This window comes from Saccopteryx bilineata, chromosome 6 (assembly GCF_036850765.1).
Source record: "Saccopteryx bilineata isolate mSacBil1 chromosome 6, mSacBil1_pri_phased_curated, whole genome shotgun sequence".
NCBI classification, from domain to species: domain Eukaryota; kingdom Metazoa; phylum Chordata; class Mammalia; order Chiroptera; family Emballonuridae; genus Saccopteryx; species Saccopteryx bilineata.
Window position 1 is genome coordinate 209653278 of NC_089495.1, and position 20173 is coordinate 209673450.

Consider the following 20173-nt stretch of genomic DNA (forward strand, 5'->3'; position numbering starts at 1 on the left):
AAACCTCGTTGCGCCCTGGGAACAGTGACTGGCTTTAAAGTGTGGCGGCCGACGCTGGTAGATCGTGTTTTATTCTGGAGAGTGAGTTGGCGGGCCCATGGCCCTGAGTGGTTCAGCTCAAGCCCGTCAGGCCTGGCTGGACTCTTCCTCTGGGAAATCTTCCTACAGAAGAACTAAGGAATGACAGGAAGTTGGAACTGTAAGGATGTGTATTGGAGCATTATTTAAAAAGAAAAGAAGAGAAAGAAAATTGGAAAGCACCTAAATCTCCAGCAATGGGGATCTGGGTTAAATAGATGCTCCATCGTTCTAGCAACGCAGGACGAGAAGGGACGTGTTTACAGGATACGTGTTTACAGGATCGTGGCGGGTGGAAAAAATGCAATTATGAACCGGCCCGCGGAGCACATTGCTGTGTGTGTGTGGAAGCTAGTGTGTGCGCATCCCCACGGAGGTTTGGGGGGACGGGAAGAGGGATCACTTGTAAAGGGATGATTGCTGGGTAACTTCCTCCTTCGCCGTCACGCTTACCTAGAGTTTTGACAGTTTTTCTAGCATGAAGGTGTATGGTTTGCATCAAATGAAAAGAACCAAAATGAACGTCACTCAGATGAAAATCCCGTTTCTCTGCTGGGCCTCCGTGCGGCCCACTCCTGACCCCACTGCTCCAGGGGGGCCCCGGGGCAGGATTGGGGGAGACCGCGCAGATATACTCACTGACGATCTGTCCGGCCGGCAGAGCCTGGGCCCCGGTGCTGTTGCCAGAGGAGGACGCGGCTGGGGAAGGAGACGGGTGTGTCATCCTGGTCAGCTCGGTGCACAGAGGAAAGGCAGGCAAGGCTCCCGGGTCCCCCCCGGGGCCCCCACCCCCCGGCCGGCGCCCTCACGGTAGCAGTGCGGGAAGTCGGTGAAGCCCGCCGCGCACGCCTCGCACCGCTCCCCCGTGAAGTTGGGCCGGCAGTAGCAGCGGCCGGTCAGATCCTCACAGGTCCCGTCTGTGAAGTCGGACTCGCAGTCGCAGCCTGGACGGGGGGCCGGGAAGTCGTGAGACCCTGAGCCCAGGGCTGTCGTGCCCAGGATGGCAGCAGGGTGGGGGGCCATGGCTGGGCCTCCCGGAGTGGTCGGAAGGACTCGAGGACACCGTGCCCAGGCCAACCCTGCTCCTGGTCACCCCTGTCCCCAGGATGCCCCACCCAGGCCGTTCCTCACTCACGACGGCAGGTGTGGGGCGAGTCCAGGGGGTGGTCGGGGGCGCGGTAGAAGCCGGGCAGGCAGAGCTCACAGTTGATGCCGGTGGTGTGATGCTGGGAGGGTTGGGGGGGGGGTGGACGCACAGGACCACTGAGTCCAGGACGTTCCCACCCAGAAAGTCACCCAACAGCCCCCCGGCCCCACCCACCTCACTAGTGCCAAGGTCTCCTCAGAGCCCCAAAGCCCAGGCCCACCTGGCAGTTGACACACACGCCCCCACCCTGGTAGACGCGGTCCCGGTCCTGGCTGACGCGGTGCCGGTCCACCTGGGGGTCATAGTAGCAGTCTTCCGCGTGACCGTGGCAGTTGCAGGCTGGAGGGAAGGGCAGACACCCAGCTGTCAGCCAAACACCCCTCCATGACCCCACCAGGCCGGGGCCCCAGACCACATCCCACAGACGACCCCCAATGTGGGCTGGCTCAGGAAGCAGAGCGTGTTCTATCGCTCGAGTGTGCCCACAGCACACGTACGTGTGCGTGCGTGCTGTGCAAGCACATGTGACCGTGCATGTATGTCAGTGTGTGTGACTCTCCATGAGCATTGTGTGTGCACGTGAGCACGTGTGAGCGCTGCCCGTGGGTAAGCGTGCAGGAGCACACGTGCGTGTGTGTGTGTGTGTGTGTGCGTGTGCAGGCACTCACACTGGCACTCGTTGGCACTGTCCGGCGTGGCCGGCCTCCACGGCTGCTGGTTGAAGCCAGGGCAGCAGCGCTCACAGGAGCTGCCACACGTGTTGTGCTGGCAGGCGCAGTGCAGCCTGTGGGGAGAGGGGCCCGGGCGCTCAGACCCACCGCAGACGCAGGGGGACCCGGAAGCAGAGGCCGCGGGGGCGGGAGGGCCTCTGTGGGGGCGGGAGCTGCTGGGGCTGGGGGCGGGGCCCTGGATGACCCGCGCCGTGGCCCCTGCCTGTAGGTCCGCCTGGAGCCCTGGGCCCTGGCGCTGGGCCGTCCCCACCGGGGTCAGGACCCGAAGACCAGGTCTCGTTCAGCGGGCAGCCCTGAGCTCAGCCAGATGCCCCCGTGCGTCCAGGGCACCTCCCCAGGGGCAGGTGGCCAAGAACTGCTTCCTCTCCCAGCCAGGGGTGGACACCCGTCGGGAGGGCTGGAGCCCTGCCCGCTGTCCTGGAGAGCAGCTCCTGTTGACTCAGTGGGCAGGGGGACAGCTGGCCGCAGCTGGGAGCTGAGGCTGCAGCCACCTACCACAGACACCCATGCCAAAGCCCCAACCCAGCCCAGACTGCCTGTCAGCCAGGGCGGGGGCAGGAATGGGCCCCAAGCCGGGCTCAGTGTGTCCGGGTCCCGGGCCAGCGCTGCGCCTGACCCCAGACCAGACAGGAAGATAAGACACAGAGCCCCAAACATGCAGCTCTAGCATCTGTCCCCCCCACCCCGGAGCGGGGTTCACAGGGCCTTGGAAGTCAACACTGCTATCCCTCAGAGCCCGGGACAGGGGACATCGGAGGGCCCCCGCAGGAGAGCAGATGACATGACCTTCCACAGGTGGGCCGTCCCAGGCCTGCAGCTGCTGGTAGCCTTGGTCAGGGCCCCTCTAAACTAAGACCTTCACACAGAAAGTCAGGCTGGTGTTTCCCGGGCACGGTGGGTAAAAGTCCTCACAAAGCCCCCCCTGGAGGCTCCTTCCCGGTCCTGGGCACATGGGTGTCACCTAAGGAGCGGGGTCAGCCATCGCAACAGACACAGACTGTGACCCCAAGAACCTCACAGAGCAACCGGGTAGAAACCGTAGAAGAACAGCCAGCCCGACCAGGCGGTGGCGCGGTGGAGAGAGGGCCGGATTGGGACTCCGAGGACCCAGGTTCGAGACTCCGAGGTCGCCAGCTTGAGCGCGGGCTCATCTGGCTTGAATGTGGGATCACAGACATGACCCCATGGTTGCTGGCTTGAACCCAAGGTCACTGGCTTGAGCCAGGGGTCACTCGCTCTGCTATAGCCCCCCCCACCCCCGTCAAGGCACATATGAGAAAGCAATCAGTGGACAATTAATGCTTCTCATCTTCTCTCTCCCTTCCTGTCTGTCTGTCTCAATCTGTCCCTCTGACTCTCTCTCTGTCCAAAAAAAAAAAAAAAAAGAACAGTCAAAGAAGATAACCTAAAGAATCCAAACGTCATCATCTCAGGATGCTATGAGAAACGGGCAGAGGTGACAAAAGGAACCTGTCAGAGCTGATTCTATAAACGAAAAACCAAAGGACTGTAAGAGTCACCGGGTGGGCCGTGGAGCAGGTCAGACCCGGCGGAAGGGAAGAACCCTCTCGGGGAGACGGGCTGGAAGACAGGGGTGGGGACCCAGACATCCTGGGACGACGGGGGCGCCACAGCCCAAATTCCAGAGAGAGAGAAGGGACAGACGACGGGGGCGCCACAGCCCAAATTCCAGAGAGAGAGAAGGGACAGATGACGGGGGCGCCACAGCCCAAATTCCAGAGAGAGAGAAGGGACAGACGACGGGGGCGCCAACGCGCGGACGCCAAGGCCGGCCGTGAACTAACAAAGAGTCGAGTCTCCGAGTCCGAAAGCAGGCATCTCTGAGCCAGAGAAAACACGCCACCCCTGTCCCCAACGCCACAGGGTGGATCCACAGAGCGCCCGGAAGGATCGCGGAAACTTCCAGCAGACACACTGGCAACCGTGCGTGGGAATAGGGGGGCGGGGTGTGTGTGTGTGGGGGGGACCTCTCTGAGCGTCTAGAGACACCGAGGGACCTGCCATGGTGTCTGCAGTATTGAGAGGCGTGACCCCCCACCAGGGTGTGCAGGCAGCTCACGTCACACCCGAGAGCCAGGCCAAGCAGCCGTTTCCGAGGACCCACAGCACGAGGAGAGCGGTGTGGGGCACGCACCAGCGGCCCCCCTGGAGGAGAGGCGGAGGTGGTGGGCGGGAGACGCAGGAGGACTAGACAGGCTGACGCGTGGGGACGGGGGGGGGGGCGTGCGGGTGTCTGTGGCTCTGGGGACGCGGGGGACGCGGGGGCGTGCGGGTGTCTGTGGCTCTGGGGACGTGGGGGACGCGGGGGCGTGCGGGTGTCTGTGGCTCTGGGGACACTGGGGCGTGCGGGTGTCTGTGGCTCTGGGGACACTGGGGACGCGGGGGGGGGCGTGCGGGTGTCTGTGGCTCTGGGGACGCGGGGGGGGGGGCGTGCAGGTGTCTGTGGCTCTGGGGACCGTGGGCAGCCCTGTGCCCCGCGGGGTGAGCGGAGCTCATCCACGTCCAGGTGCAGGTGAGTCAGGGTGGAGCCAACCTGCCTCTCCTCCGAGACCGGCCTGGCTACCCGGTGGCTCCCCTCCCGGCCCTCACGCGTTCCCTGCCTGGCACTGAGTTTCCCAAAGCAGTGACTCCGCCTGGGCCTGGCAGGCAGGAACCCTTGTCCGAGGCAGCGCCTGGCCTGGACAGCCCTGTGGGTCCCGAGGGCCTCAGCGGGCAGCCGCCTGCCTGCGGCTAGGGTGACCACAGCCCTTCCTCCTTCAGACCCGCCTGCCACCATGGACGGGGTAGCCGGAGGTGAGCCTCTGCTGTCTGGGCTTCCCCGGGCCCCCCGTACAAGCTGGGGTGTGGACAAAGCAGTGCAGCCCCCACAGAAGCCACAGAGCAGGCCCTAAACCCCACAGAGCAGGCCCTAAACCCCAGCGTGTGGATGGGGACTGCCTGATTCGGAGGCAAGGAAGGTAAGGGGCACACAGCGCTGATGTCCAGGCCGACCTCTCTGGCCAACTCAGTGGCCCCCAGGTGCTGCCTGTGCTGTGTGGGGTAACCGGGGGCCTTGGTCCATGCCTGTGGAGGCCGCAGGGACTGGGTCATGTCATTTGTGTCCTGGGGGAAGGTGGGTGGGCACAGCACCCAGCCCAGAGGGCAGGGACGTGCAGGCTCGGGCCGAGTGTCTCCCTCAGTGACTCCCCTCCCTGGGGCCCTGGGCTTGGGGTCTGGACAGAAACCCCACCTTTGCTGGCAGCAGGGCACCAGGTGCTGCTCCGCCACCTCACCATGGGGTGGTGACCAGGGCAGGTCCCAGGGGCCCGGGACACAGCGGGCAGCAGAACCAGGTCTCCGCCCCTGGGCTGGGCCAGGAGCTGCAGGTCTCACCTGAAGGGGTCGGTGGGGTCTTTGGCGTCACAGACATCCGCGTGGCCGTGGCAGACGCAGCGGCCGCCAATGCTGATGTCCTTGATGCTGTAATAGTACTGCACCCGCCCCCCGTGCCACGCCGTGAGTGCCAGAGCCCGCCGAGACCCCCCCGCGTGGTCGGCACACCCACCCTGCGCGGCCCTGCCCTGCCCGTGGGACCGCAGTGGGCGGCAGGCTCGCTCACCCGGCGCGTGACGGTGGGGTCCCGCAGCGCCTTGCCCATCAGGTGGCCCAGCAGCGTGTTGGTGCGCAGGAAGCGCAGGCGGATGTTGGTGGCTTTGGTGAAGTCGCGCAGCAAGGGCGAGTAGGAGAAGTTCATGGCCCCCGGGCGCCCGTTCACCAGTGACACCACCACCTGCAGGCGGGACGGAGGTCAGGCCGGGGCCTGACCGCCCGCCACCCTCCCGCCGGCCGGGAACCCCCCCTCCCCTGCCGCCCCCTCGCCCACCTCGCCGTTCTCCAGGGGCACGATCCTGGAGTACTCGGTGGTGCAGATGACGTCGTCGTCCCGCGTGATGCGCTCCAGCGTCTGCACCCCGAAACGCTCGAGGCAGTCCCTCCTGGAGGCTGCGGGGGGACGGGCAGGAAGGTGAGGGTCCCGGGTCCCACGGCCATGCCCTGCCCGCCCGCCTGGACTTCCCATGGCCTCACGGCCTCGTGTGAGGCGGCCCCGGCCCTGGGCCCGGCCGCAGAGCTGGGTGGTGACGAGCGAGCGGCAGGCTGGCTGACGGGGCAGTCTCCCCAGGAGTGCACCGTGGGGGGCCGGGGCCCCCCGGCCAGGCCCAAGCCGGGGACTCGGAACTGGCCGTGCCACACGAGCTGTCCCGCCTGCAGAGCACAGGGGCCCCCGAGATGGCCCTCACCCTCCTGCTCGGGGAACTGTCGTTCTGGCCGGAGGGGACGGCCCTGCCCTCACTCTTGGGTGCAGCGGGGACAGGTGACTCGGGCCTGCTCAGTCGGGGCATTGCCTCGACACGCTTGGTCTGGGTGGCCCCCCGGCGGGGCCGGGCACTGAGCGTGGGTGCAGGGCTCCCTCGCTCTCAGGACTGGGCGGCTAAGCTGGCTGCCCTTGTCACCTCAGGAGCTGCCAGAGCGTGACATCTGTCCAGAGGGCGCCGTGGACAGAACAGGGACTCCAGGTGCCACCTGCCCCTAGACCCAGCCATGTCCCCCGTCAAGGACAGGAGCCGCTCACCTCCACCTGCCTTTGGGAAGCGCCTCCCCTCCCCCCGCAGTCCTAACCGAGCAGGGTGACAACAGCCACCCTGAGATGCGCCAGCCAGGAGACTCACAGGCAAAGTACTGCCACGGCTGATAGGTGTGGCCGAAGTCCGTCGACCGCTCCAGCACCCAGAGGTCCGGCCGGGGGGAGTTGGCGAACTTGATGAGCACATAGGCCACATGGAAAACCTGCAGGGGGGGGAGTTGATGCCCCTGAAGCCCCTCCTCGTACCCAGAGGGCCATGCCCACCCCACGGTGCAGTAGGCATCTGTGGGTTTTCCTGTGAGGGCCAGACGGACCCACAGAAGAGGGCTGCCCCTGGGCTTGCTGACCTGCCCACGGCCGCTGACACCTACGCCGGGGTCACTGCCATTTCCGAGGCCTCCCCACCTGGGTCTGGGGGTGTGCTGGCCCATGGCCCAGACCCGCCTGCCTCCCCATCCCTCCCAACAGCCACCTGGGTCTTCAGGCTCTGAGCTGAGACAGGCCTGGCGGGGGCGGGGCTGGGGGGTCAGACCGGGCGTGTGGGAGGGGGCAGCCTGTCTTCAGGCCGTGGGGCGGGGCAAGGGGAAGACAAGAACTCACCCCCTTCCACCCACACCGTCGCTACAGCCCCAGCGGCCAGACCCTAACTGCCCCCCGCTCCCAAACAAGCCTGGCCTCCTGGCACAGGCCGGCAGGTGACACCGCCTCCCGGGATGTGTCACCTCATCCTCGTCACTCTCAGAGTCAACTCCAAACCGGTCCCCCACTCTTGACCAGCCCCAAGGCACCGAGGCCCCCCAGGGGGCAGGTGTGCAAGGAAGCTCCACCCTCCCAGCCGCCCGAGGACCCCCTGTGCCCCCACCTGCCCCCCCCTGGGAGCACTCACTCTGGACTGGGTCCCCCCACCCTCCACCCCCCACCCCCCACCCCCCAGGGAAGGACAGTGGTTCCCAGGCAGCTCGGAGGGCAGGCAAGCCCTGCCCCTCGACTCCAAAGCCAAGGAAACAACAAAGCTGGGCAGTTCGTGTCCGGGCTGGGCTCTGAGTGGTGTGCGGGCTCCAGGGAAACCGGGCAGGGGGGCAGGGGGGCAGGGACCCCCCCAGGCTGCACTCGGGCGTGGGGAGCCCAGAAACAGAGCACAGACACGCTGGTGAACACGCCGCTCATAGGGGGCACCTGTGCCACCCACTCAGGGCCTGGGATCAGGGCCCCAGACCACCTCACCCTCCAGCCCTTGAAAGCCTGAGGCTGCCATGGTGACCGCATGGGGGGACAGTGGACCCCTCAACGCCTCGCCTGCTAAGAATGCCAGCGGGGGGGGGCAGGGTCCCCGGGCCCCAGAGACACGCCTGTCTCGGGTCCATGCCCTTCCCAGAAGGGCTGACGTCCGCAGGGATGGGCCCACACCAAGCCAAGTAGCCTCTTCACCCAAGTCCAGGCTCTGAGGTCATCTTTCCCATGCTGCTCAGTTGGGGGAGGGCCGTGAGACCCTGAAGGACGGACCCTGCGCCCAGCCGGCACCTTGGCCAACCTTCAGGCATTCCGGGGAGCCCCGGGGGAACCAGGGTGTGTGTGAGTCACCCCCACAGGCTGCTCTGGGGGGCGGCACGCCCCCCACCAAAGGCCCCAGGAGACAGCAGGCTCCCTTGGAGCCCCCTGGGGCCCACCCCCGCCTTTCCCTGAGTGAGGCACCAGCTGCACCCCCCTCTCGCCAGCTCTGCCCCCCCACCTCCCCCCCACCCCTGTGGGCGGCTGGCTGCATTTTTCCCAGCTGAGGGCACTTGCACAAATATTGATTCGAAGACACTGATCAGGCAGGACAAGGACGTCACGGGAACCTTCCCTCCACGCCTGGCAGCTGGGATGCTATTCAAGACTCCGCCTCCAGCCGCCTGTCCACCTGGTCATCTACCTGTCACACGGGGGCCCTGGCCGCATGGCCCCGAGGCCCAGGCCCAGGCTGGAGGGGAGAAAAGGCACGAGCCTGGCGTGCCCCATCTGTCCCCGACCTGGTGCGGCTCCCAAGGCCACACTGGGCACGGCCTCCTCGGACCCGGCCCTGCCCCCACCAGCCATCGGCTCCGCTGCCAATGCCGCTGACCTTTCCCGCGGCTGCAGGGCCCTCTGCAGAAGGAAAGAACGTCTTTTAAAGCAAAAGCCAAACAAAGCCTCCCGGGTTATTTTTAACAATCTGGCTATTTTGGGGCCGGCACGTCTCCAGGACGGCAGCCGGACCGCCTCTCGGTCACTGGCCCCCCACCCCCTGGCCCCCATGCCCAGCTTGGCTGCGGAGGGCCAAGGCCCCCCAGGAGGGCATCTGCACCCTCCCTGCCATGGCTGATGCCTGATGGGGGCCCAGGGTGGGTTCCAGTCACTAACGGTCATGTGTCCCTGGGGGGCAGTCCTGTTCCATCCCCTCCCTGGGCACAGGGGCAGCAGAAAGACAAACCCAGCACAGGTGCAAAGACCAGGGGTCAGGGCACAATGCCTTTCGAGACGGTGTGGCAGCTCCCAGAGCCGTGCACGGGAAGATGCCACCTGTCCCCGAGGTGGCTAAGCAGAAGCCGGGGTCACCTGTCCGGGATGCTGCACAGGACACCTGAAGCCATACCACACGAGGCCGGGGTGGGGGTGGGGAGCGCGCAGTGCCCGGGCTGTGATCTGGACAACATGCCAGCAGGGTCTCTGAAACCCGCAGGAAGGGTGCAGAGGGTGAGAGCTGCCCGCAGCCTCCTGGGCTCAGGTCCCCATGTCACCAAGGGCAGGGCCGCGGCTGGAACCCCCAGAGGGCAAAGTGGTCTGGCCAGCACGCCCCACCACCTCTGTCCTGGCCTATCTCGGGGCCTGGGAGACCCAGGCTGGGCCGGCCTGCCCTTCCTAGGAGAAGCGAGGAGGGCCCAGCCCCCACCCGCTGGCGGGCTTGGTGAATCACTGGGCGGCCTGTGACTCAGCCCGGCTCTGCCGGAAGCAGGGCCCGGTGCTGATTCCCAGGGCTGGGCCGGGGTCCCGGGCTGTGGCCTAGCGGAGGCAGGAAGCCCCTCCTAGACCCTGCATCCGTCCGGGTGAGCGCCCAGGCCGTTCCCCTCGGGGTGAAGAGGAGGCACCCAGGCCTCCGGGACTCCCCACCTGGACGGCTGGGGCTGGGGTGACGACCGGCCTTCTGGGTCCCCCACCCCAGTGTGCTGAGTGCACCTGGCCCAGCCCCCAGCGTGCCCGCCCTCTCCGCAGAGACCCCTTATGAAAGCCCTGACAAAGATAACCATCGCAGCAGGCCGGGCAGGGCAGGCGTGTGGACTCAGGCCCCCAACTGAGTAAATAAGCCTGACCCTCCACAGCCAGGATCAGGGAGGACCCAGCTGCAGGAGAGGCAGGGACTAGAAAAATAAAACATGGAAACGCAGGGAGGACAGGCAGACGCCCCAGGGGCCTGGCTCTGCAGGGCGGGCACCCAGTGAACAGGTGTGCAGAGCAGGGTGGGGGTGTGCACGAGCTCACCGGCTAGTGTGCAGGGCAAATGCCCAGAGCTGGGCCGGGGGAGGGACTCAGAGCCGCCCCCCCAACCTGCCGGGGGCTGTCTCGGCCCCCTGCCCTGTGGGCATCTGTAGCAGCCCCAGCCCAGCCCCCTGCCCTGCGGGCATCTGTCCAGCCCCAGCCCAGCCCCCTGCCCTGCGGGCATCTGTCCAGCCCCAGCCCAGCCCCCTGCCCTGCGGGCATCTGTCCAGCCCCAGCCCAGCCCCCTGCCCTGCGGGCATCTGTCCAGCCCCAGCCCAGCCCCCTGCCCTGTGGGCATCTGCCGCAGCCCCAGCCCAGGGCTCCCCGCCCCCCTCCCCCCTGCAGTGGCCCAGGTCAGGCCAGATGGTCAGCCCCAGGCCACAGGAAGTGGAGTTCATCCCGGGGGCACCCCAAACCCAAACAGTTTAGTCTCCCGTAAGCAGTACGGCGGGAGGTCAACACTTGTGGGCTGGTTTAAAGACAAATGGAAAGCGGGAGCTTTGGGGGTCACCAGGCCTGGCGGGTCCCGCATGAGGCAGTGGGAGGCAGAGGGGGCAGAGACACGTGGCCCAGGCGGGTCCGCAGTGGCTGCTGAGGGCGCGTGGGATGGGGACAGGGTGCCCGGGGCCAGGCATGCTGTGCCTCGCGGCCTCCGAGGAGCAGAGGCAGGGTTCCCTCGAGTCTCACGGGGAAGGACGGGCCTGGGCCAGAACAGGAGGGGCTTCCACTGGCCCCCCAGGGCCCCCCCACCCCCGCCACTCCACTGTCCTCCTCAGGGAGCCCAGCTCAAGGGGCTGTGTCCGGTCTGGCCTCTACACCTGTCCTGGCTGCTGGACTCTGTAACCAGAGCCCGGTCAGCCTCGGCCGAACTTCCTGCCGCTCCCCTTGAATAACCCTGCTGACCCGACTAGGGGGCTGGCCATGTGGCCGAGCGCCCAACCGGGCCTGGGCAGCGCCGGCCAGCGGGCATGCCAGGACCAGGAAGCTGCCCAGGGAGCACGGAGCCGGCCGGCCTCTGAGGACGTGTTGTCTGGATTGGGGTCCAGCCAAAGCATTTGTGTGTGTAGGGGCTTGCTGAGGTGCAAAGCCCTTCAAACAGGTGTCCAGGTATCTTCACCTCCCCCCCCGTGTACAAAAGAGGAAACTGAGGCACGGAGTTCTGATGGCCCAGCTGGGGCCAAGCCCTGCGTCTCCTCCAGAGACCAGCCTGAGATTTTGGCCCCCCCCACACGGATATTCAGTGTCCCCAGGTGCCCAGGGGGCTCTCTCACCCTCCAATGTCAGCAGCCTTACCTTCTGGTGTACGGACCCCTCACCCGGCATTTCCAGCCCCCAACACACACTTTTGGCTCCACAGCCTGTCAGGCTGGCTCGGTCTCCCTCAGTGCCACCCTCCCCCACCCCACCGGGCCCCCAGCCTGTGTCCCTGCAGCCCTGCCTGGACCTGCCCCCACCACAGGGCACCGGCACTGCTCACCTGAAGCCAGATCTGGGGAATATGGGCTGCGGCCACAGGTAAGGGCCACCGGGGAGCTATCTGGAGATGGAGGACCTCACTGGCCTCAACTCAGCTGTCCAGGTCCTTAAACCCACTGGGCAGAGGGACAGAGGGGCAGAGGGGCAGAGGGACAGAGGGGCAGAGGGACAGAGGGGCAGAGGGACAGAGGGGCAGAGGGGCAGAGGGACAGAGGGCCTGAGGCTCCGTGGCAGAACCCCCGGGAGGGAGCAGGGCACTTGGGTCAGGACCTGCCCCGCTGTGTGGTCCGAGCCTGCGAGGTCAGAAGGAGCAGCCCCCCTGCCCTGGGTCCAGGGAGAGGAGACAGAAAACCGGCAAGGAGCAGATGGCCCCTGGGAGGACCTCGGGCCGGACAGCACCGGGACTCGGGACACTGCCCCTCGGACACCAGCCACGGAACCCTCCGGGCCCCGTCCAGGGGAGAACCCCTCCCGAGGCTGGCCTCCAGCGAGGTTCAGACCAGCGACGGCTCTCTCAGGCCTGAGGGTCCCTGGCCAAGGTCCAGGCAGGGAGCAGGGCAGGGTGCTGAGGCCCGGGCCTCTCCACGCCCTCTCAGCCAAGACTTGGCGTCTGGAGCCTGGTTTCTCCACCAACACCCTCCGCACGGGAAAGATCAGGACGGGGTTCAGCCGGGACTGTGGACAGCGGGTGTGTGTGTGTGTGTGTGTGTGTGTGTGTGTGTGTGTGTGAGGACCAGCCCTGGACCACCCACCAGGCCCCAGGGAGCCGTGATGCCGCCCACAGCCCCTTCCTCAGTCTTCCCGGCGGCGGGAAGGCTCCCCGATGCCCAGTGCTGGCTCCCCCCGCCCCCTCTCCAGGGCGTCCGCTCCAGATCCCAGAACAAAGGCAGCTGGCAGTCTGCCACCGGGAGTACCCAGCGACACTGCCCGCTCAGACCCACTTCCTGACGGAAGCCACAGCCCCACCCTGGACACTCACCTCCGAGGGACTGCCCAAGGCGGGAGAACCCCAGGCCGGGGGTCAGGACCCCTGGGCCGGGTTAGCTCAGCCAGGCCCCACCTGCCTGCCTCTCATCTGCACCAGGGCGTGTGCTGGGGGGTGGGGGTCCCGCTGTGGGGAACGTCCTCCGTCTGACTGCGGGCACCGGCCGCTGCGGTCACTAGACCTCAGGGTCCCTGTGGGAGCTCAGGTGGACAGCTCCAGGACCATACCTCCCAATGCCTCCCCAGGGCTCCAGCCCCCCGGGTCCAAACCGGACACTGAGGACAGGATGTGGCCTTTGTCCCCAACCTAGCAAGTGGTACTCTAGAGACCCAGTTGCCGCTCAGTGACTCAGGGAGGAGGGACAATGACCTCCATTTGTCAAGTTTCCGGTAGTTCTGAGATCTTCTCGTCCATGGGGCTGGAACCTGGGTCTACATGACCCGGTCCAACTTCAGGGCATGTGAGTGGGCAAGTCCCTGTGCCTGTGCCCCACCCTGACCGAGGTCAGCAGCCCCTCGGCCCATTGGAGTGGGGAAGAGAAAACAGGAAGGAGGACCAGGTAGATGGAGAGAGGGTGGGTAAGTGGGGGAGAGGTGGATGGGTGGGTTCCTCTCCCCAAACAGACCTGGAAACCGCCCCTTTCCCCTTCGGGTCGTTTTATAGTTGGGGAAACTGAGGCTTGGAGGCAGGATGTGCCGACGTGACCCCCTCCCTAGCCCAGGATCAGGCTACAGAGCAGATGAACCAGCCGCCTGCCTCCAGGTCTCCGGCCAGGTTCACAGTCACGGAGACGGCAGCCCAGGGGTCACGGAGCTCCACCTCAGCCCCACTGCTGGGCCCTGCACCCACCTGCCCCGAGGCCACTCTGGGGGTTTCCATGGAGACTGGGCCACTGTGTCCCCAGCTAGGGCCTGTCCCCTAGGGAGGGGAGAGGGAGGAACAGCAGCAGCAAGGAGAACCCACCAGCTCAGCACAGGTTCCCTCTGCCTGACCCTGCGTGGGGCGACTCCCCTTCCCCACCAGCAGTAACAGAGAGAAGGGGACCCCAGGTCACAGAGGGCTTTGAGGTCCCCCTGAGGTGCCCGGAGACGAGAGCGCACCTAGACGCACTGGAAACCTCACAAGAGAGCGGAAAGGAAACAGGGTCAAGCCCCGGCCAGACCCGGGCCGGGCAACAGCGTCACCAGCCCTAGGACCTCCGGGCAGAGAGAGCCCATGAGGGGCAGCCCTCTCCTGAGGACCCACGCGGCCCCTTCCCTCTCTCCTCCCCTCCGACTGCTTCTCGCTCGGACACAGCAGCCAACCCGGAGCCCCCCCACGCCGCCCACCTGACCACTGGCCTGGCCTGTAGGCCTCCACCCTGCCCCTGCCCGTGGGGCCGCCCTCCCAGCCCGCTCCTGGGAGACACTCCAAGTCTCCTGTGGCAGCCTCAGGATCACCGTGGGCAAAGCCGGCCTGGACTCTAGCCTCTGGACCCGACTCCTTCCCCACCCCTTACAGGGTGATGTCTGGCAAAATCAACCTGGTCACCCCAGACTCCAGACAGCCCCAGCCTTATGGACTCCCTTCCCGTCCCAGGAGGCAAATGGATTGCTGGCCCATTTCACAGACCAGGACGCCCAAGGCCAAGGCACCTAGGCAAAGCCACACAGTGAGCGGACGCACGCTGGACCTGAGTCTGACCCAGCAGGGTCCACCAAGGGGGCACTCTTCCGTCCCTTGGAAACACCTGGCCTCGCCCTCCTGCTGCATAGGCGGACCTGAGCGAGCACACCTCACCCCCGGGGCACCTCGAACCCCAGGGGCCTGGAGGCCTCTGCAGCACAGGTATCCTAGGAATGTCCACTTCCACCACCTCCTCCACATTCCTGGGGCCCCTCCCACACCAGCAAGCCAGAGCCTGGCTGCCCGAGGTGGAATTCCTCAGAGTCAACACCAGGGCTCGAGTTTGGCTGCCTCCACCTGCCCGCAGCCTCACCCCCCCCAACCCTACCTCTCCTTCAGCACCCACGTTCCTGTACGCAGGCCACAGGGAGGTGGCAACAACACCGACGAGGTGCCCACTGCCACACCTCTGTCCGCACTGAGCCGGACACCAACGGACAGCCTGCGCCCAGACTCCCAGGGGGCCGGAGCTCAGGTGAGGCCCTCACCTTCGAAGCCCTGGGGCCAGGAATGCAGAGGTGGGGGCTGTGCTGGACGAGCGGGGCCTCTACCTACCTGGCCCAGGTCCAGGGTGACGTTGACCTGGTTGTACCCCAGGCCCCGGGACAGCGGCGGGCTCTGCCACCAGCGCTCCGTGCCGTCGACGGCGTTGCTCACGGGGTGCGCCTTGTTGGTGTTCCCGGCTGTGCAGATGTCACAGTACTGTCCCTGCGGGGGGGGGGGGGGCGGTCAGATGGTTGAGAAGGGCTGGGATCCCTTGTCCCCTCCAGCCGTCCTCCCACCCATCACACTGTCCACCCCAATCTGGAGACCATTCACTCATTTGCTGTGGCTACCCCCCCTCACTCACGACTCAGGATAGAGCCCCTCTGAGAAGTGGTCATATCCTTCATAGAGGATCTAGGAGGGGGAAAGGAGAGGGTACCCACTTTAGGTGGGAAAATCAAGGTGGCCTTTCCAAGGAGATGGCTGGCATACACCATCAGAAGGTGTGTGCTCTTGGCAGGGGGCAGCCTGTGCAAAGGCCCTGGGGCAGGAAGAGCCACAGAGTAAAAAGAAAGGGAGCCATTGGAGCTGGAGCTGGGGAGGGGGACAGGGGCCAGTCAAGGAGCAACTCACATGCCCCCTACAAACAGAAGGCCGGTTCACCTGGAGGCACCGGGTCCCAGGGGCCAGGAACATCAGGAAAGCCAGCCCACCTCCCACAATACCCCTGCCAAGCTCCCACCCAGGGCCATCTGGATTAGGGTCTCGGGAGAGACGAGACTAAGCCATTCCGGTGGCCTGCGGGGACAGGCCTCAGAGTGGAGGCATGTGGGCAGCCAGCAAGCAAGGCCCAGACCTCCTGGCTCTGCTGCTTCCGAGCCCTGGGGCCCAGCCAAGTCACGGCAGCTGCTAAGCCTCAGTGTCCTCATCCGAGGAGTGGGGGTAACGCCGACACCTGCTTCAGCTGCCCCAGGACGAACGACCCCACCCTGGGCCTGGCAGCTGTCTCTGCCCTGGCCCAGACACCTGCCAGGGGGCCTGTCCTCTGGGGGTTCAGAGGACTCCCAGCAGCATCCTGGCCAGGGCCTGCCCTCCCTGTCCCTGTAGGGGAGGAGCAGGTGCTGGGAGCTGGGGTGGGGGAGGGGGCAGGGCTGGGCCCTGGCTGCTGGCCCAGTAAAGCCCCACCCCCTACCCCAGAGAAAACCAGACCTGCCATCCCTGGGCACACAAAGGCGGCCCTCTGGGGCTTGGCACCGATTGAGGCCGAGAGGCCTTGTCTGGGAAAGGCAGCCCCTAGACCCCTCCCGGCCTCCTGGGGGCGGGGCCTGGGGGGGCAGACCTCATCCTAGCAGTTGGAGGTAGGAGTGTAGGATGCCCCACCCTACTCCCCCTGCCCCCCCTGGACAGGTCTGCCCCAGGCTCCCCCCCGCCCCTGGGAGACCAGGCCAGCAGGCAGCAGAGAGGCCCCTAGACCCTGGTGCGGGGACCTCTGCACTCTGATCTCTTCTGTCTCAGCTCAGATATCCCCTCCTCTGCAGCGCCCGGTAGACCACCCAGGATGCTGACCTGACCCCCCCACCCCCCACCCCCGGGCATCACCTTACTTTATTTATTCTATCTCCAGACCTAGAATTGTCTGCCTCTGAGTGACTGTATTTACTGCCTCCCCAGGCTGAGACCGCAGTGGGGGAGGTGTGTGTGTGTGGGGGGGGAGACATACCTGCCTTGTTCTTAGCTGTGTTCCTGAGCCCGCCACCCAGAGCTCCCGCCTCTAGGGGACAGAGCCATGGAGGACACCCAGAGAAGGGGCAGGTCCCGTGTGGGCTGTACCGCCAAGCTCACGTGCTGACCCCTCGCCTGAAATCGGGGGCTCCAGCTCCCGGGGCCTGTGGGAGTTCTCAGGGTGGGGAGCAGAGCTGGGGTTCAGGGGTGTCCCTCCAAAAGCACTGCTCATTTGGTGCGGGCTGTCAGGGGCCTGGCTGGTGGGGAGGTTTCTCGGAGGAGGTGGGCGCGACCCTCTGGCTGGAGGGGTGGCCGTCCAGAGAAGGAGGCCTGTGGTCAAGACCCTCCTGGCCTGTGAGGACCATGTGGGGGCTGGGTTGAGAAGGCCCAGGGAAGCCTCTGTTCAGGCCCACCCAGAGAGTCAGGGAGCAGTGACCCTAGTAGTTGTCCTCATGTGGCCACAGCGGGGGCGGTGGGGGGCACACAGTGCCAGAAGCCTCCCTGCCGGCCCTTCTACCTGGCCTGGGCTCACAGTGGACAGGGGAATCTACACACACACACCCCACGCCTTTGCTATAGAGGGTCCTGCTGGGAACAGAATGAGGAAACAGGGAGCGGTGATAAGACTTCCCCTCCCAGTGAGTCACACCAGCAGCCTAGCCCCCGACTTCCCCTGTGGGTCCCAAGACCAGCTCTGAATTCCTCTCTGCACACCTGAGGCTAGGCGCCCCACCCCCAGCATGGGACCGCCTGACCCAGGCCTTACTAGGATGCTCCCTTCCCCCACCAGCTTCTGTCTGTCTCCCCCAGGGACTCCCCCTGGGGAGTGTGAGCCTGCAGTCTGGTGTCCCACATCCTCTGCGACCCCACCCCTAGGCGGCCGCAGGACCTGGCTCTCCAGACGGACAGAGAGAAGGTGGGCTTCCCCTTCCTCCGGCACCCCCTGAGCACAGCCACTTGCTTTCAGACGGGGTTGGCAGGCCAGGCCCCAACACCAGCCCACTCGGGGACCAGGGCTCTGAGCAGACCCACTGCCCCCAGAGGAGAGGACTACGGAGGTCCGGGGACTTTCCCAAGGTCACATGGCTGTCCAGCTCACGCCTCACCCCGGAAGCCTCACAGCAGGGCTGTCAATCACCATGTGCTCCGAGGCTTCCAGGGGACACTTTGGTCTCTCCTGCTAGAGACCCTGGGCTGGGTGAGCAGGCTGGCACTTCTCATTCGGGGTCAGCTCCCTGGCACATAACACCAGGGCTGCCGCTGGTGGCCAAGCAGTCACTGTGCGACACACGGCTTCCCAGCCTCCAGATCCAGGTGAGACCAGGCCTCATGCCATACCCATTTGACAGACCAGGAGACTAAGGGCTCTGGGAAGAACACCACGCAGCTCCCAGGCCGCTGCTCCTAGGAGGGAAAACGAGGGGCCCCTCCCTGTAGGGATGCATGCAGCCGGCCCTCCTTAAGGGCCTGGCATTTGGGGCCAGGGAGTATGGGTGAGCAGAGAGGAGGGGTGGTCGTCTGGGGCTCAGAGGTGGCCTGGGGCCTCCACAGTCTGAGGGGTAAAATCTCAGCTCACAGGAGCCGCGAGGAAGGGCGTGGGGGCTCCGCCAGGGCCCCTGGGGCAGCCTTGGAAACCCCATACAAGCTCCTTCCCTAGACTGTGACCCTCTGATGTCAAACAGGTGTGCCAAGGGCCAGAGCAGGTGCAGGTTTCCACGGCTTGCTCCAGCCAGACGGGGTCTGGCTGTGAGGCTTCCACCTGTGTCTGCAATTTTTCGGGCCTTAGTTTCCCCATCTGAAAGGTGGGTGGGCTTGAGACCTCCTAGCCCTCAAACTGTGCGGGGTTTAGAGGGGAGCAGGCAGGTGAACCCCAGAGCGCCCTGTCTCAGAATGGCTCTCACACCTGGGTCCTCACTCGGCGACTCCGGCCACTGGAGGGACGAGGGTGGTCGGAAGAAGGCAGGGTAGAAGGGTGAGGCTCCCTGATCACCCACCCCAGCTAGTCAACCATCCAACTGCTTCCCACCCCTCCCCCTCCCCCTCCCCTCCCCCCTCCCCCAGCCTCCGACCAGGAAGGTGGTGGCCTGGAACCTTCTCCTCCCTAGAGGAGGCTGCTCAGCTTACAGGAGCCCTGGGGCCCCAAGACTCTCCTTGAGGTTCAGCAGGAGAGGAAAGATGGACCTAGTCCAGGGTGTGTGTGTGTGTGTGGGGTCCGTGTGTGAGCCATCTAGTCCATTCCCCCCCTATAGGTTCACGGCTCAGGAGGGCATGCCCCCAAAGAGCCCTCAGGAGTTGAAAACACCTGTCCCCAGGGAGACAGCCACGCAGGACTTCACCACCTGTGGGTGGGGCGGAGTTGCCGTCCCTGATTGCAGCTCCCTACTTTCCATTCCCAGTTTCAAAAAAATAAAAACGCTGTTCGCCGCCCTCACCCACCTCGCAGGCCCCGCCAAGTCCCTGCACGCCCCCCACCCCCACCCCCACCCCCGTGGGGATGGCTTCACCCTTTGCAGGGGGAGCCTCCGGTGTCTGGCCCCTCCCGCCCCATCGCAGCCCGGCCCGGCCCGGACGCCAGCGGCAGGTTCTAGCTCGTCCTGCGGGAAGGCGGAGCGGGTCCGCCCCCTGGCCGCAGGCAGTTGGCGGCGGCGGCCGAGTCCCACCTCGCTCGCATCCCGGGACTTGGGGCCGCCGGGGGCTGGGCACCAGCCCTTCCTCGCCCACCGCCCGCAGTCCCGGCCGGGAACGCTGCGTCCCGCCCTCCCCGGGGGGTGAGGCGGGGTGGGGACGCGCAGCTCCCCGGCGGAGCCGGGATCCTGTTCCGTTCCCCGAAATGTGGAACCGGAGAGGCGGGGCGCGACGCAGGGGCTTTGGTCGGTACCTAAGCTCCCCCCGGCCCGGGACGCTCCGGGCCGAGTCGGGCTGGAGTTGCGGAGTCCGAACCCGGGTACGCCCGGCGCGGGGCCCCAGGACCGCGTCCTCCGGTCCCGCCCCGCCCGCGGCGACCTGCCTTCCCCCCGCCCGCACTCACCTGGATGGTCTGGTTGGGGTCCCCGCCGGCCACGGGGCCGCCCACCAGCTTGCAGTAGAGGTCCTCGGTGGGGCGCGGGGCGCCGCGCGCCGGGGCCTCCTCGCCGCAGGTGGCGGAGGCGGCGATGCGGGCCCCCTCGGCCAGATTGAAGTAGGGGGGGTGCAGGCTGAAGTCGCCGTCCGCCGCCGCGCGCGCCGCGCCCAGGAGCGCCAGCCCGACCAGCAGCAGCGGCGGCAGCAGCGCGGGGCGCGACCTCGCCATCTCCCAGGTCCCGGCCGCGCTCTCCGCGCTCTCCGCGCTCGGGGACTGTGCGCTGCGGGAGTCCCGCCGGGTGTGAGCGCGGGGCCGGCCGGCTCGCTCCGCCCGCGGACGTCAGGCCCCGCCCCGCCCGTCCGGGCGCCCGAGCCCCGCGCCCCGGGGACGGGGAGGGGGTGGGGGAGGGGGAGAGGCGGCCGGCGGCTTTAACCCTTCGGACCCCGACCGGCCAGCCTCCGGAAGGGGCACCTGCTGGCCCCGGGCCAGGCCGTGGGAACCCGGAGCCGCCGCAGGGCGTGGCTCGGGTCCCCGGAGGCACCCCCGCGCCCCTTGGCCACCCCCGGTCCTCGGCGCGCTCGCCCGGCTTGTCCCAGCCTAGAGGCTCCCTCTTTGTTTCCATAACTTCGGGCACCTCTCGGCGGCCGAGCGCCCCCGGCGGCTCGGGCGCAGGCACGGCGGCCGGGAG

At 66.6% G+C, this 20173-nt stretch overlaps 1 protein-coding gene across 2 annotated transcripts in view; it reads right to left on the reverse strand.

The window, feature by feature from the left end:
• LAMA5 (laminin subunit alpha 5) overlaps positions 1–19799 on the reverse strand; it is a 48830-nt gene extending 29031 nt beyond the window's left edge. Inside the window, exons 1-11 of one of the 2 annotated variants that reach the window (XM_066237644.1) lie at positions 19453–19799; positions 14772–14924; positions 6684–6801; positions 5840–5958; positions 5576–5746; positions 5350–5447; positions 1894–2009; positions 1446–1564; positions 1214–1304; positions 888–1022; positions 718–777 (exon numbers count right to left, since the gene is read on the reverse strand). In XM_066237644.1, coding sequence (XP_066093741.1) covers positions 718–777; positions 888–1022; positions 1214–1304; positions 1446–1564; positions 1894–2009; positions 5350–5447; positions 5576–5746; positions 5840–5958; positions 6684–6801; positions 14772–14924; positions 19453–19713 — 1441 coding nt within the window. In that variant the 5' untranslated portion in view covers positions 19714–19799. Of the gene's footprint in view, positions 1–717; positions 778–887; positions 1023–1213; positions 1305–1445; positions 1565–1893; positions 2010–5349; positions 5448–5575; positions 5747–5839; positions 5959–6683; positions 6802–14771; positions 14925–15335; positions 15414–19452 lie in introns of those variants that run through there. The other variant, XM_066237645.1, reaches the window with a different exon arrangement.
• Between the last annotated feature and the right edge of the window lie 374 nt (positions 19800–20173).